General features: G+C 39.0%; 1 protein-coding gene across 1 annotated transcript; it reads left to right on the top strand.

Moving 5' to 3' along the window:
- Positions 1-314: 314 nt before the first annotated feature.
- Positions 315-14,373, top strand: RIOK3 (RIO kinase 3). The gene is made up of 13 exons (XM_028737175.2): positions 315-498; positions 2,625-2,746; positions 3,392-3,537; positions 3,645-3,752; positions 4,496-4,605; positions 5,635-5,778; positions 6,120-6,247; positions 6,684-6,872; positions 7,769-7,928; positions 10,241-10,321; positions 10,406-10,495; positions 11,022-11,129; positions 12,822-14,373. Exons 1-13 carry the CDS (start codon positions 424-426, stop codon positions 12,927-12,929), a joined length of 1,569 nt encoding a protein of 522 aa, XP_028593008.1. The 5' UTR covers positions 315-423; the 3' UTR covers positions 12,930-14,373.
- Positions 14,374-16,309: the final 1,936 nt, after the last annotated feature.

Here is a 16,309-nt window from a genome sequence, read left to right as displayed (position 1 = left end):
AGATGGATTTAAAGGTCATCGCTGAGGAGCCATTCGTGTTCCCATTTATTCAAAAGCGTAGGTTCCAGCGCTGATTTAGTTTTTTGGTCAGTGGTTTATTTTCACGGCATTGTAAGAAAACCGTGCCATAAACGAATGAAAGGGACGGAGTGGTTTTATCCGTACGACAAAGCAGGAAGCGAAGCGGCCGCCAACAGCAACACAAAAGCCTCTTAGGGCAGGGGAGATTCCAAGGGAAGTGACGTCACCGAGACGTGCACTCAGCGAACCAATAGGCAACCAGCGCCGACGGCGAAGGGGCGGGAGGAGTTGAGGCGAGCGGAGAAGAAGCCGGAAGAAGTTTTATTTCTGCCAGGCGCCCTCTTGCCCTGTTGCTGCTCTTCCTTCTCTCGGCGTCCATCTCCGTTCCTTTGCACGCCTAACATGGAGCCCGGAGCAATCGCTGCTGTCGTCCCCGCTCCTGAGGCGAGCGCGAGTCCAGCTTGGCCCCAAAGCAAGGTGAGGCAGGGGGGCGGGGGGCGGCGGCCGTGCCCGAGGAATTTCTTCAGGCCTGGTCCTGATCCAGCCGCCCCCAGAACGAGAGCCAGCGGAGGAGCCTGAGGTGGCGGGATGGGCTCCGTCGTCGCATCAGGCGGGGAGGATCCCCCCATTGATAAGCGAGTAGAGCGGAGGCCTCGTCGCGTAATTACCTGAGAGGAAACAAAATGAAATATCTCCCCCCACCCGCCTCTCTCTCTCTCTCTCTCTCTCTCTCTCTCTCTCTCTCACTCTCTCTCACACACACACACACACACACACACACACACACACTTGGTTTCCTCTCAGGGAATGTTGTGGTGACAGTTAAGAAAAACGACGCTGCCTCCCCTCGCGGAACCTTAAGTGGTACAGTCCACTCACTTCGTGTAATTCTGCCCGCCTCGTCCTTTTGCGGGTGTAAACGAGGCGTCAGGCCTCCAGAGAAGGAGACCTTGGCTTTGCCTCCTCTCCCGCCACACTGGCTGGGACGGGTAGGGGGGGGCGCGGGTTTTATTGGCCGAAGTGGCTCCTTTCATTTCCACCGCCTGCCCCACAGGGTTGCTCTAATTCAGAAGGCCAACCTTGTGCTGGCAGAGACGAGTAAATGGTCCAAGGGGTCCTGTGATGATAGAATTGGGGGCTGGTGAGGGAACAACCATTTCATAGCCACCGGAGGCTATGTGGCAGAAAGGTGGTAGGTGGGACCTAGCTGAGTGAGCAAAGTAAATAATAATACTCTTTGCCAGCATAGAGGCAAATAGGTATAGGGTTCTCATTGTTTCAAGGACCTGGTCGTAAACCCCCCCAAAACAAGGTTAGAATGTAATGATCTGGAGTAATAACTTATTTAAGCAATTTTGAGTATATGCTCAGATAAGCTTGCCTGTTTGTCAGTCTTCTGATAAGAGGCTACAGATGGATATGGTGCTGGGCTCAGAGCCAAGTAACTCATTTGTAGTGCTCTGAAACCTGGTATTCATTGAGAGAGACCATTAACGGGTCCATCATTCATAAATTAGATTTATGGGTGTGCTGCTGTAACATTTAAAGTAACAGCTGTTTTACAAATTCTTAATAATTCCCAACTCTCAATGACCTCACTAATGTAAACTGGAGCAGATAGGCTGCATTCTAGTTCAGAACAGCAACATCAGCCTTAGTGTTATGTAACATGAATTTCTGAGAGAAGAGTTCTTTGTAAGCCAGACCTTTGGTCCTTTATCGTTGGCATGGTAAAAAGCATTTCTTCTCTGTCATGTGGATCTTTGATCACTGTGGACACATATTCGTCAGCTAATCAAACCCTTCTGATTTTTATCAGTAGGTATTTTGTAGGATGGTTCATAGTTGGCACTCAGTGTTTGAAACTCCCATTTTACTAAGCGCATTTTGCGACAGGGAATTTCATTAGCTTGAGCAGTTTCTGAGCTCTGGGCGCATTACTGCGCCTGAGATTTCAGATTAAAACTGCAGAATGGAAGGAAAGGAGGACCTTTTTCTGCCTCCCCACTTCCAGTTACTCTCTGAAGACTGGAGAAGAGACCCTCTTAAGGATATTAAGGTGTGAGCAGGGGAAGTACTAGACCATGTGAAAAATGAACATGATATTTTAGCTGCAGTTCATTCATTTTCAGCTTTGTATTCTTGTTATAAAAAGTGTGTCTAGACATCCCATTGTTGTGCCCATAACCTAGGTTTAAGGTGTCATTTAGTTCCTAGTTTTCATATCTCGGTTTCTAACACTGTTGGCAATGATCAGTGAAAAAACAGGGGGAGACTGTCTTATCCTGGACATATTCAGTTATTTAAGTGGAGAAAGTGACAATTTCAGATCTGAAACAGAAATTGAGTGGATTATAGAGGCAAATATTTAAACAGCTCTTACATTTTAAATGCTGATATATTTTTATGTATACTTTTTAAAGGCATTGTTCAGTCTTTAAATAAAAAGTAGTATGACTCACTTCTGTGACTTCACAAGACTGGATTCATTTTACACAGTGTATTTCCGTGTATCTATACAAAGAAATGTGACATCAGGATTTTATGCAAAGAAAAATTATCTGTCTTATCCATAGCCAAAAAGATATCTATTTTTATTGCAGTGTCCATGGGGAACTCCTAAAAACACCACAATATCATGTTCCTTTGCTGATGTCATGAGTGAACAGCTAGCTAAAGAGCTACAGTTAGAAGAAGAAAATTCTTCTTTTCCTGAAGTGGTATCGTAAGTTCAATATCCTTACATTATGAATGCTTATTACAGACTTAGTTAATTGTTAGTGGGATCCTGTATTTTTTTTTTACAGATGCAATTCTTCACACCTGTACTTGGAAGTATATATTACATAAGTAGAACTTCTGAGTACATATGCATAGAGTCAGATGGTGAGTGTGATTTTTGGGAAACTATTGTAGCAATAGCTAAAGTCAGTATTAGGGCTTGACAAAGTCTTTTTGTTGGGGTAAAAAAGCTAGTTACGACCCTTCCTACCTGCTGCTGCCATAGCTTTCTCTTCAGGTTTGAGAGAGGAAAAAAGTTGGTGCCTAGTGGAATGACTCATCTTACACAAGGTGCCTGAAAGAGTCTGAATTGCTTCCTTCTTTGAAGTGAGCTGTATTCAAAAGGAAGGGAGTAGAATTACCACACTCCATGTTGTATACTGTGTGGAAATTATTTAGTGTCCTGCCAGGCTCCTTTAAAATGAAGAAATTGCATAGCCACCTCCTTCCTTTTTAATTACACAAAGTAATCAACTTCCTCCTCTGTAACGTATATTATATTGCAGCTAAAAATGTACTATATTCTTAGTTGGAGTACCAAGGGCTGAATTGTCCCGCTAAGTGTTCTCTTTTGGTCTCTCATATCCAGGGCTGTTGAAGGATCATTTATTAGTGGGGAGAATATTGATACTTCCAGTGACTTGATGCTGGCACAGATGCTGCAAATGGAATTTGATAGAGAATTTGATGCACAGCTTCGACGTGAAGAAAAGAAGTTCAATGGAGATAGCAAAGGTTACTATCATGAGTCATGATTTCTTTGTTAGGGTGAATCTTTCTGTTTCTCAGTGGCCCTTCTAACAACTGTTAACTCGTATACATTTTTGTTTCTATTTCTCAAGTGTCCATATCTTTTGAGAACTACCGCAAGGTACATCCTTTTGAAGACAGTGACAGCTCTGAAGATGAGGTCGATTGGCAGGATACTCGTCATGATCCTTATAGACCAGGTACCATTTGGATTGAAAACTTACGAAATGTACCATTTCTATAAGCAATGTTTTTCATATTGTAGGATCCTGAAAAAGTGTTTTGTGAGGCCATTGGCAACTGCTTAATGAAGATCACACTGTGAATTACATAATATGCTGTTATCTTTTAAATATTATAATGTTTAATAGAGCACATGGGAGTGCTTTCAATAGCAAAAGGCAAATCCCTGCTAAACTGTAGCTTGAATTCTAAAAATTTAGAATAGAGTATAGGGAGGAGAAGAAAAGGAAGGAATGTGAGTAAAGCAGTTATGTGTACTTCTCTTGTGCAAAGATTGTCTAGGAGACAGATTCAGGAATGGGAAGCTGCAGCCTTCCAATAACTTTGTCAGTAGTTCATGCATTTTCTATTTATGTTGATTAAATATGAAGTATTAGCAACACATTTCAAAAAAATCTTTAGTAAATGAGTCCCCTTTTTAGGATATGAAAGTGTCAGATTTTCTCAAGCTTCCCTAAGAACTAAAACCTTTTTGTTCACTATAGCTGCAAAGAAATAACAGCCAAAAGAAATGGAAAGGATCAGGGTAGTTTGTGTAGGGAACCATATGATATAACTATAGATAGATAGAGAGATAGAGAGATGATAGCATCAGTGTAATTTGTGCCCTAGAATGCTTCGTAGGATGTGGCTAAAAAGGTTGCATACATTTACTAGTCTTGGAAGTGTATTTTGAGTGCAATATTTTTATTATTCATAGATAAGCCCACTACTACTCCAAAGAAAGGCTTTATAGGAAAAGGAAAAGATATTACTACCAAGCATGATGAGGTTGTGTGTGGAAGAAAGAATACTGCTCGAATGGAAAATGTAAGTTCTGTCCTAAGTTTATGATTGACGTTCCAAGGTTGGTCCGTGACTACTTGCAAAACACTTGTTGACTCTTGATATATACTGCTTCACTTCCCATGATAACCCAGTACTTGATACAAATGTCATGATAGTATCTATGCCAGTATTTAAACTTGTTCTATGCACCTGTTTAAAAACAATTATATGGCTCTATTTGCACATAACACTAAGCCCTGGTTTGTTGTAACCATAGTTTGCCCATCTGTGAGGTAACTCATAGTATGTTGAACAAACAAGTCATGGCTTGTTTTCTCCCAAGCTAAATTTGTTTTCTAGCTGCTCTTACCTCATGCCTCTGTAGCTTGGTGAGTATCCAGCACTGGGTGGCCAACAAACCATGGTTCAGCAAGCCACACTTCGTCTAAACAAGCCATAGTTTAGCACAGCATGTAAACCAGGCCATGATCTCTTAGCTTCTGAAGCATGTGTCAGAGATCCAGATCCAGAAGGGAGCACGGTATCCTATTACCTTGGAATGCCCCCTAATGTCTCTGGTTAAATACTTTCGTAGAAGGATTTCATAGGATCATAGAATTGTAGAGTTGGAATAGACCATGAGTGTCATCTAGCCAAACCCTGTATTATAGGTTCACAGTATAGTTGCCCCATATTTTTATTCTTTCTTATAACTATATTGATCTGTTGTAGTTTGTATTTGTCATGGCCTCTGACAAGAACAATAAAATTTATTATCTGAATTACTGTCATCTGCAGTGTGCTTTAGTGGATAATGTAAGTTCTGAACTTGAGAGATCTGGGTTCAAATTTCTGCTCTGTCTTAAAGCTCCCAAACTGGCCTGGAGTGAGTCTCTCTCCCATAGGTCTTCTCTTTAGATTGTTATGATAATATGGGGAAAAGTTTTTTCTGCTGTTCTGAGCTATAGTAAGTAATGGACGCATTGCAGTTGTAGGTCCTCCCCTATCAGCAACTTTTTCAGACACACAGAAAATTCCATGTCATTCACTGAATTTCACCTGTCTTCACAGTTTGCACCTGAATTTCAAGTTGGTGATGGAATTGGTATGGACCTAAAATTGTCCAATCATGTGTTCAATGCCTTAAAGCAGCATGCATACTCAGAGGAACGTCGAAGCGCCAGGCTCCATGAGAAGAAGGAACATTCCACTGCTGTACGTTTTGGTGACTCAGACAAAATGAAAATTGCATAGTTTAGCAGGGCTGTATTTAGAATAAACTTGATATCTGAATACTGAAAAAGTTAAGACGTTTCTGGAGTCATAGCAGAACATTATTTGAGAGTTGCACCTGCTGAGTAGGTTGTTTTATGCTATGGGAGTGTTAAGTCTGAAGTAATTGATACAGAAAAAAATATAGAGGATCGTTTTAAAATTTAAAGCACCTGATCAAGCTAAAGTTAATAGCACTTGTAGATTAATCAAAGGAACGTTTTGTTATCTGCACTAAACATACAGCATAATAAAAGTTTATCTTCCCCGCTCTTCTTGTGCAGGAGAAAGCAGTAGATCCTAAAACACGCTTACTTTTGTATAAGATGGTCAATTCTGGAATGCTGGAGACCATCACTGGATGCATAAGTACAGGAAAAGAGTCGGTGGTGTTTCATGCATATGGAGGAAGGTATTTTTAAAAAATATGGTTATGATACTTGTATTGTGTAAAACTGAGCAACTGCAGAGCAACATAGTATTTTGAATACATGTATACTGTTTGTTAGCTTAGATTTTATAAAATTGTTGCAGTGGAAGTATGCAGCATCACACTTGTCCCCCTTCCTTAAAATAAATCATATTATAGGCTATCATGAAACCTTATGTTAAATCTACTATTTAAATCTAGTAATGTAAAATATACATCATTATAAAATGAATATTTAACTAGTTCAACGGTCAAATGTTTCAAAGCTGACATATTGAGATATAATGCAATGAAATAATTTTCCAAATATGTTCTGGTCTTTTGCCTTATCTATACTTTCTCATCTGTTTTACTGGTTGAAGCTTTAAAATTGGTTTGTAGGCATGTAACTAAAACTTCTTTTTTTCTCCTCTTAAAGTTTGGGTGAGGATGCTAGCCCCATACCTTCAGAATGTGCCATAAAGGTGTTTAAAACAACTCTGAATGAATTTAAGAATCGTGATAAGTATATCAAAGATGATTATAGGTTCAGAGATCGTTTCAGCAAACTGAATCCACGAAAGATAATCCGAATGTGGGCTGAGAAAGAAATGCACAACTTAAAAAGGTATGGAAATGTAGGTGTAGGTATGAATAAGCTGTAGCATCTTGTTGAAAACCAAGTACTTGGGAATCAATGTAAAATCTCCCTTCAACATTGACTACGTGTCTTGAACCATGTTCCTTTATGTATAAAATATTTAACATTTTTTACAATTACTATTTGCTGTATCCGTATGCTGCTATACGGGTAACTGTTTTGCTTTAAATCTTAATTTATTTAAAACTATATAGTGCCTGTCATGCTCACATTTCCAGGTGGTGTATACAATAAAATACAAAGCTATACAAATAATACAGTATGGTTAAAAAAATTTAAAAATCCAAAATAAAGCATAATTGAGTACAACCCATTAGTAAATACATTGAAATGTTATATGGCAGTAATGAGGAATCTGCAGCCCACAAGTCTAATTAGGGCTGGTACAAATGTGCCTAATTTGGCCCCCAATCCACCTACCCCACACCTAAAGTTGTATATGATGTTAGGTGTGGGGCAGGGAAAGACATGGGTGCAGAGGTTTGATAAGAGCCTCACAATGCGGAATCACACAGGGGTTGCTTGATTGGCAGTGACTTCAAGCTCCACTTGGATCAGCTAAAATGTCTTTTAACTGATTGGCTTGCATTCAAGCTGTACTGCAAAGGAGAAATGGGTGACCTGATGTCAGGTGATTGACAGGTGGGCAGCCCCATCCACCTGTCAAAGTGACCCACCAGAGGTGGGTGAGCTAAGAATCTTGCCTGCTCAGCTGAGAAGATTCACAACCCTGTTGTATGCTTTTATAAAGAGCCAGTAACTAATTGAGTGAAAACAAGTATGACAGTGGTAGGCACTTTGGTGAGTTTTTGACTAGCTGGAAATTCTTATGCTCTAATGCTTTTTTTTTTTTGTCTTCATAGAATGCAAGCAGCTGGCATTCCTTGCCCAGAAGTGGTTACCCTTAAAAAGCATGTCTTAGTTATGTCCTTCATTGGCCAGGATCAAGTTCCAGCACCTAAACTAAAAGAAGTAAAACTCAGTAGCGAAGATATGAAGAACGCTTACTATCAAGTTCTTCATGTAAGATCAATGCAATTGTCTTGTCTCGAAACGATTGGCAAGAGTTCCTTTCAATAACAGATAATTGATGAATATTGATTTACTTATTAAATTTATATAAATGTGTATGTAGGGTCCCTCCGCTGTCTGGTAAGGTTGTTAAGATCATCAGATAAAGCCCATTAGTTTTTCCATGGCCTGATTATTGGCTTGTAATAATATGGAATCTGGCATTTTCATTAGGGGCACCAATGTTGTGGAACATGGGAGGCCCCATCAGTATTGGCATTCCACCTGCTCTTAAAGATGCACCTGTTTCAACAAGCATTTCCCTGGTCTTGAAATACTTTATTTGATGGTTTTAACTGTTATGCTCTTTTAATAGACTTATTTATTATGGATGTGTTAATGTGGTTTTACTATGTCTTTTATATTGTCTTTTTAGTCAGAACTGAATTGAAGTAAAAAATTACTACAAGTAGCTTGAACAAAAATTTGAATACAGGACCATAATAATAACAATAATTTATTATTTATACCCACTGAAAGTGTTGGTTCTGTGAAACCAGCAATTATCTTTACAACAGTATTTTCTAGAGTCCTACAATACTTGGATTATATTTAATACTCCCGAGATTGACAGCCTTTCTTAGTGTAGTAAGTGTATTATAAAAAGTCATGGCTAGGTACTTTTAGTAGAAGCAAGAGTGATTAGGGCATTTTAAAAATATGCCTATCAGTCATATGCAGTTGCAATTCTTCACAGTTCAGATAAGCTAACTAGAGTGAGCATGCCAAATATTATCTGTAATTTACCGTATTTTTCGCTCGATAACGCACCTGACCATAACATGCACATAGTTTTTAGAGGAGGAAAACAAGAAAAAAAAATCTGAATGAAACAGTGGATGTATCATTTTTGTGCTTCATGCTGTGGCCACAGACATGTGATTTGACAGTGAGTTTGGGGTAGCCCAATGCAAAATCCTGAGAATCCATGTGGATCTGTGCTTTGTAACCACGTTTTTGTACCATTGCAGCCCCAGGCAACAGTGGGTGTGTGATTTTTTTGGTGCAGGCTGTAGCCATGGACATGCTATGTGATCTGATGGTGAATTTGGGGTGACCCAATGCAAAGATCCTGAGGATCCACGTGGATCCGTGCTTTGTAACCACGTTTTAAGTGGGGAGGGAAGGAAAAACATAGAAAGGACAAGGAGTACCGAGAGGGGTGTGCGGAGAAGCAGCTGGCTAAGAATGCAGGAGAGGGGTTTTACCAGAGGGAGCAAAGGAAGGCAAAAGTTCCCCCACCCACCCACCCAAGCCAGCCAGCTCGCTCTCTCTCTCTCTCCCCCCCCCCCACCTGCATGTTGCCTGCAAGTCCCTAGACGCAGCAGCAGCAGCACCGGAGCACGGAGAGGAATTAGAAGGAAGGATGCTCTGCTTTCCCCTCTGCTTGCCTGGAGGGGAGGGGTTTTCTCTGCTCTTTGTTCCGTTTGAGCAAACACAGTAACGAAACAGAAGAGGGTGGGCAGTAAGACCCTGAGGCAGAATGCAGGAAAGCAACAGCTTTCTCGGGAGGCTCGAACACACGTGTGGCTGCCTGCAATCAGTTTACCACACCGAGAATGAAGATAAACTGGTAAAATAAGGGGGCTGGGTTAAAGCTAAAGGGAAAACCTCAAAGATCCCTCAAGAACAAGGCAGGGGTTCAGGGCTCCCAAAGCCGAGCTGCAGCCTTAGAAGGGAAAAATGGGGCTTTCGGAGGTGGTTTTTACTGCCCCGCTGCTTCCATTTTTTTAAAAGGCAAATTGCAGGAGAAGATGCAGCAGTCAGTCACTCTCTCACTCACTCCAAGCACCCACGCTAGCGAACAAACACACAGGCAACCACACACTCACAAAGCACACACACTAGCAAACACACAGTCGCGCTGCACACACAATCAAGCGATCAGAGTGGCCAAACCTCCTAGCAAGCACTTCCCTGGCTTCTGCTGACCGCAATGAAGACGACCCTCGAAGAAAATGTGTGATGCACTCGGGCCAGTCGGCTCCAGGGGCCACACATTCGCTCAATAACACGCATAGACATTTCCCCTTACTTTTTAGGAGAAAAAATCTGTGTGTTATAGAGGGGAAAATACGGTAATTTGGTAATATTTTGTTTCTGAAAAATAAGCAAAGGTTCTTTCATATGGTTGCTTTCTGTATCCAGCATGCATGTACTCATGCATACATTGTCAATTTTTAATCAGTCTTTAGTCATAATATTGAATAATAATTTAGTGGCATGGAGAGCATTCCCGTTAATAACTTACTGCTTGTTTCTAGATGATGCAACAGTTGTATAAAGAGTGCAGTTTAGTTCATGCTGACCTAAGTGAATACAACATGCTGTGGCAAGGGGGAAAGGTAAGCAGATTCTGCATTGAGAAAAATAACTAGAGATGGTCCCATATGCAAATATCTGAAATACTCCTCTTATTTATATTATAGGTCTGGTTAATTGATGTCAGTCAGTCTGTGGAGCCCACTCACCCACATGGACTCCAGTTCTTGTTTAGAGATTGCAGGAATGTTTCACAGGTAAAGCATCTGACAATCTTGTTATTTTGTATTTGTATCTGTAGAAGTGCATATATCTTTAAATGTATATGGAAGTTTTCTCAAAATATTTATCACTTCATTCTGAAAATGTAGGTTTAATTTTAATGGGGAAGAGAGAGAATTATATTCAGGGACATTCAAGGAAGAGTTGAGAACATCTTAAAGTGTAATTGATTTTTGGTCCCTTAGTTGCTTGTAATACAAAACAAAAAACAAAAACCAGCTGTCTTTTTAATAGGTTATCAAAAGACTTTATTCAAGGACCTGACCTTGATCTGGAGACTCCACTCTCCTTCGAAAATAAGACAACACAGGCTTATAAAACATGCTTGTATTTGTGTGGGAGAAATGCAGGCTAGAAAGCTTAGGAAAATCTTATTGCAAGTCCAAATGTCCACAAATAATAGCTACCTCAAACAACTGCTGGACTAAATAAAGAAAGGGGGGGGGGAGAGAATGCTTTTATGAATTCAATGGTTAAACTTTTCTTTGCTTTTAATGAAAGTTCTTCCAGAAGAATGGTGTATCTGAAACACTCTGTGAAAGAGAGCTCTTCAATGCTGTCTCAGGTTTAAACTTAGCAGCTGACAATGAAGTGGACTTCTTAGCTGAGGTAAGTTCTCCCCACCTTGGAGTGTGTGGGGAAGGGGGAGTATAAATATGATCTTATTCACTAGGCTGCACTCAGAGAAGCTCTTAGAATGTGCAGAGAGATCTGCATTATGAAGGCAGTGTTGAGCCCAATTTTTTTGCATTGTTATTCATACATTTGGAGATGCCGCTTATCTTTGTGTGACCCAGCCTTTCTGTCTAAATATGAAGCAGTCCCCCTAGGAATATGTATGAGTACTATTCATTAAACTTATTCATGTACCATTTTAGTGAAACCCTTGGTTTCTGCAAGATACATAGCGTTAACCTGCCCAATAAAGTGAGCAAATGTAGGGTTTTCAGAAAACCAGTTTTTATCATAGTCCTGAAAATCCTGAGTCTTGGGGCACAAAGAATTAACCAGACCTAACTTGATCTGACAATATATTGCTTTCTGCTGTGAATGTGTTCTTAGGTAAATTGTTCTTGCTTTAGCTATACTCATTTTGCTACTTATTTTAGACATTATATGTACTGCTTAATTACAGTCAAATCTAAGTGCTATGGAGAAGGCTCAGTACAATGAAACAAAAATGAATTAAAACAATAAAATCGGAACTCAGATAAAAAGCCTGCTGGATTTTTTTCTTTCTTTTTTTAGTATTGTGAGTTAGAGTAGTGAACTGCAAAAATAGTATATTTGGGTATATTTAGGTTTGGCGTTCAATGTCAACTTTAAGATAATTTTTCAAATTGAAAACAGGCTTGTTAAAACTCTAAAATTAATGAATTATTTGTAACTTAGACAATAAACATTGATTTTAAACAATTGTATTGTGATTTTCACTGCAGTTAGCAATTCTAGAGTGGTAACAATGAAACATAAATTACATATACATAAAGTATACACCAAACAGCATATCAGGAAAACAATGTAATTGCAACCACCAAAACCATAGACTGACATTACATTTCAGCGAAGACCTAAGCTAATAGTCAGGTGTACACAAATTGCTTTTCAAAGCAGTTTCAGTAGTGGATTGCCATATGGCATAGACTGCTGCTGTTTGGGGAAACTCGAGACCAAAGGTCCTCTGAGGCTCAAAGGAATTAGTTGTCTGCAGTTGTTTGGTTTCTGTGGACTTCGTTTTCACTAACATGGGCCTGTGATTTTGACTTTAATTTGGCTCTTAGTTAAACACGCAGGTAATATTTCCATTGAATATGCTTGTATAGGAACCACTGGGAATGGTTCAACAGAAGTAGTATTTTCACTAAACTCTGTATGAAAATCCCAACTAACTCCTTGTTCTTAGAACATAATTGTGCGTGGGCTGAGCTGATGGTGCTGTTGTCTGCATTTCCCATTATGCCTTGTCCATTTTCCCCAGCACAAAATATGTTTTGTTACCAGGTGAGACTATCTTGCATATGGGTGTGTGAATCTATTTTGTTTCTGCAAGGGAAAAAATGTCAAGGATAGTAATGCTGGTGAAACAGGAAGAAAATAAAATTGGCAAAGCTCAATAACAAGCTTTTTGTATGCTGCATGAACTCACAATTGTTTAAACATGAGCTGATCAGTAATTTGACAACAATAAAAGGTGAAGACAAAGGCAGTACAAGTTCAGCAAATTGGTATCATGCCAAGCAGAATTGCAGTACATTTAAATATAGTCTGTTTCTGACTACTATGTGTCTTTCTGTTTTATAGATTGAAGCTTTGGAGAAGATGAGTGAAGATCATGTTCAAAATCATGGGAAAAAGGTGTCTCTGTATCCGAGTGATTATGGGAGTCCACCAACATCTTGCAATGAATAGCACTTTGAGTTGAACTGAAACATCTTTTTTGCATCTTACATTAAGTGCAGTGATTAAATGTCAGCTGCCAAAAGCAACAGAAGTTATGGTCAACTCAGAATGCCATAAATGAAACTTCAGGGAACGTGCATTGGTGCTTTGGTGTGTTTTTTCAGACAAGCCCACGTTAGGTCACTGGGACTGTCAACTACATGGCTCTCTGACAATGGAAAGTAATTTTCCTTTTTAATCTGACATGAATTTTTCAGGTCAGTGCAGCTGAGTTAAGAATATGGTGTGATGAAATATTTAATTTATTTAATGTCACAATTTCAGACTAAACTGAAGTACTACATAAAAATGGGAAAGAGTGATTGATACTCTTTCCTTCCCCTTACACTTTTACATACTGGTATACCTGATGGAGGAAAAAGTTTAAAACTTTTTGTGCGTATGGTTTATGCACAGACTTTAATTTTAATAGTGTATGGTTAAAGGGAGGCTCACATTATGTTTCATAACTATATTCAACATTGATTTCATATCAAAAGTTAGCTATTTTTACAAAAACTTTAATATTCGATATACAAAATTTATATTAATCATTAAGAACAGCCTAAAACATTTTATATGATTTTTACACAATAATAAAAAAACTCTTTTCCTGTAATTTGATTCTTAAATATGCAGGCCATTATGTTAAATGCTGAAAGAAGAAACTTGCTACTGGATTATCAATAGCAAAAATATTTGGTCTTTGTTTCTTGAACAATACTTGAACAGAAGGCACTTTAGTATGATTCTCACATGGAGGTAGCTTTGGGAAAAAATATAAACAAGTCTAAATTACACAAAATTAGTAAGGATGCACAGCAGAAGAAGCTTCTGTACAGTTGTATCCTAAATGCATAAACTTGAGATGATAGTAAATTTACATCTTTGCACAATAGATTCTTTAGGTGTGATTCAGAAAACATCTTTTGTCTCCGCATGTGTATGTAACATAGCCTCTCATGTAATACAATTTAATGCAGTTGATATGACCACATAAACAAAAAACCCAATAGAACACAAATCCTTGGTGATGCATATGTGTAAGAAATCTAGAGTCCTATAACAATGAACATGTCTACAAGATCTTATATGGAAGTTGAGGAGAGACTTGCCTGTCTATTCATGTATTGTTGATTTCATTCTTGGAGTGTACCTAAGTGTAACTAAATTGTATCATTTCACTATGGTCAGTATTAAAAAACAGTTCATTCACTGACAGATTTATTAGATTAATGGACTTAGTAGGGTGGTAAAATTTTAGAATGGTCACCTTTTGTTTTCAGATTTCTTCTTTTAGATCCCTTCATTATGTTGTAGTGAGAGACTGTTGCTGTGTGAAGCTCTCATAGTGGCCTATGGAAAAGCTCGTTCCATGCAAAAATAAGAGGGATAATAAACAAATCTGATCTTGTCCCTGTGTTCGTGTAGGGTTTTTTTTTGTCCAGCTTTAAAAATTACATTCTAGTTCAAAATCCATCATTCTCACAAAAGTGAATGAGTGTAACATGCTGAGAGGCTGGTCTATAGAAAAGATATTTAAAGTAAGCATTGTATTTAACTGTCCATATAAAATCTGATCAATTTTCAAATAAGACATTGGCAAGTACAATCAAATGGAGCCATCCAGTGAATGTAGCAGAAGTGTAATGTATGCTTTTTAAAACTATTATGATGTTCCTGATAGGCTTTTACTAAATTGAGTATTAAGAACTATTGAAAATTCTTTGGTTTTTTTTAAATTAAAAATTCCCTTTGACCAACCTTTCAGATGACCTGCATTTTTTATTATTGTGTACCGCCCTATAACCGCAGGTCTCAGGGCAGTTCACAACATAAAATCACAATATAAAAATGCAAAATACATAATAGAAATAAAAACAAGGACAGCCCAATAATCCCCGCTCCCCAACACATTTTAGAAGAGCATTTGTTTGGAAATGGTATGGTGGTCTTGTTAACGATTCAGCTACTGCAGCCACCTTCACAAATTTTGGTATTGTAAGTAAAACCAAAATCCTCTCCAACACCAAAAGGCCTCCCTTTGCCTCCCTGAGAACTGCTTTTACAATTCTACACTTTCAAACAATGCCCACATCAGTCTTAGATGGAAGATACAGAAAAGTTCCAATGCATTTAAGATTCTGTATTTGTGGGGCAGGTGAAGTTAGAAGATCTTCCCCATTACATACATACTCCATTGTCAGCTCAGCTCTATCAAAACCCCAGAAAGATTTTTGGAACAGATGTTTGCACCGCTGCAGGGACAGAACCCTGAAGTGAAAATATGTTGGCTATTACATGACTGCGACCCACTTGTCACATATAAAGCAGCTTTATTCGCAAAAGCCACTAAAAGTATTTGTGCTAGTCACATAAAAGGCAACACTGTAGATTGTGCAGGGGATTCATTAATTTGATTTATTGTAAATGGTTGCTTATTTCTGGATCTTTCTTAACAGGTTTTATTGGATTTGCTGGTTTTGTAACTGGATTTGTAATGGCTTTTAGTCAAATACAGCGATTGATTGATTGATTTATGTTGGGCAGTGTGTGTAGGACGTAAGAGGCTTGACAGTACTGGTCCAAAGAGGTCAAAGACAAATAGTACATCCACTGTTGTCTTTTTCTAAACACATCTCGAAGGCCTCCCCCAGAGTAATGCTAATCCTGAGGTCATGAGAAACTTTTTTTCTCATTTTAATATTACAAAGTAGCATTACATTGACATTTAGCTGCTCTGGGAACTTAGTACAAGTATGCTTCTGTGTACTGTATCCAGTTATAATGGATACAGTTGTTTATACAACCCAATACTGATGGCAGGATTCTTCTGGAGGTGATCCTTCCCTGGTTTACAAAAGCATTGAAAGTAAAATGCTTTAATATTTGTCATGTTGAGAGCCAAGTCTCCCCAAAGTGGGAAACATGTCTATTGTGTGGAATTTTGTTGGCAGAAGAGATGTGCAAGATGGTGTGCATCGCCTATTCTCTGTCCAGAAGCTGACCTGATGGGCAACTGCATCTTCCTTTAACTAACCTTGCTCCTCAGCATCTGAGAGTAGCAGGCAACTTAGTGCAGAGCTTGCAGGTACTGTAGTTATTACCTCATTGCCTAATGATGGCCAGATTCGGACACTTGGTCACACAATGTGTAATTATGAAATCTGGGGGGGGGGGGTCAAGAAATTGTGATAGCTATTAGTTAAATAAGCTTTTGAAGTTTAGACAAATGTCTAGGATTTATGTAATCCTGTACATTAGAAGCACTGCCCACTAGATTCAATGGAACTTGGTGCCAAATAAACATGTACAGAATTGCAGCAAATGTTTGTTTGCTAAATTGGGGC

The sequence above is a fragment of the Podarcis muralis genome, chromosome 8 (assembly GCF_964188315.1).
Source record: "Podarcis muralis chromosome 8, rPodMur119.hap1.1, whole genome shotgun sequence".
In the NCBI taxonomy this organism is placed as follows: domain Eukaryota; kingdom Metazoa; phylum Chordata; class Lepidosauria; order Squamata; family Lacertidae; genus Podarcis; species Podarcis muralis.
This window is presented reverse-complemented; position numbering and strand designations above follow the sequence as displayed.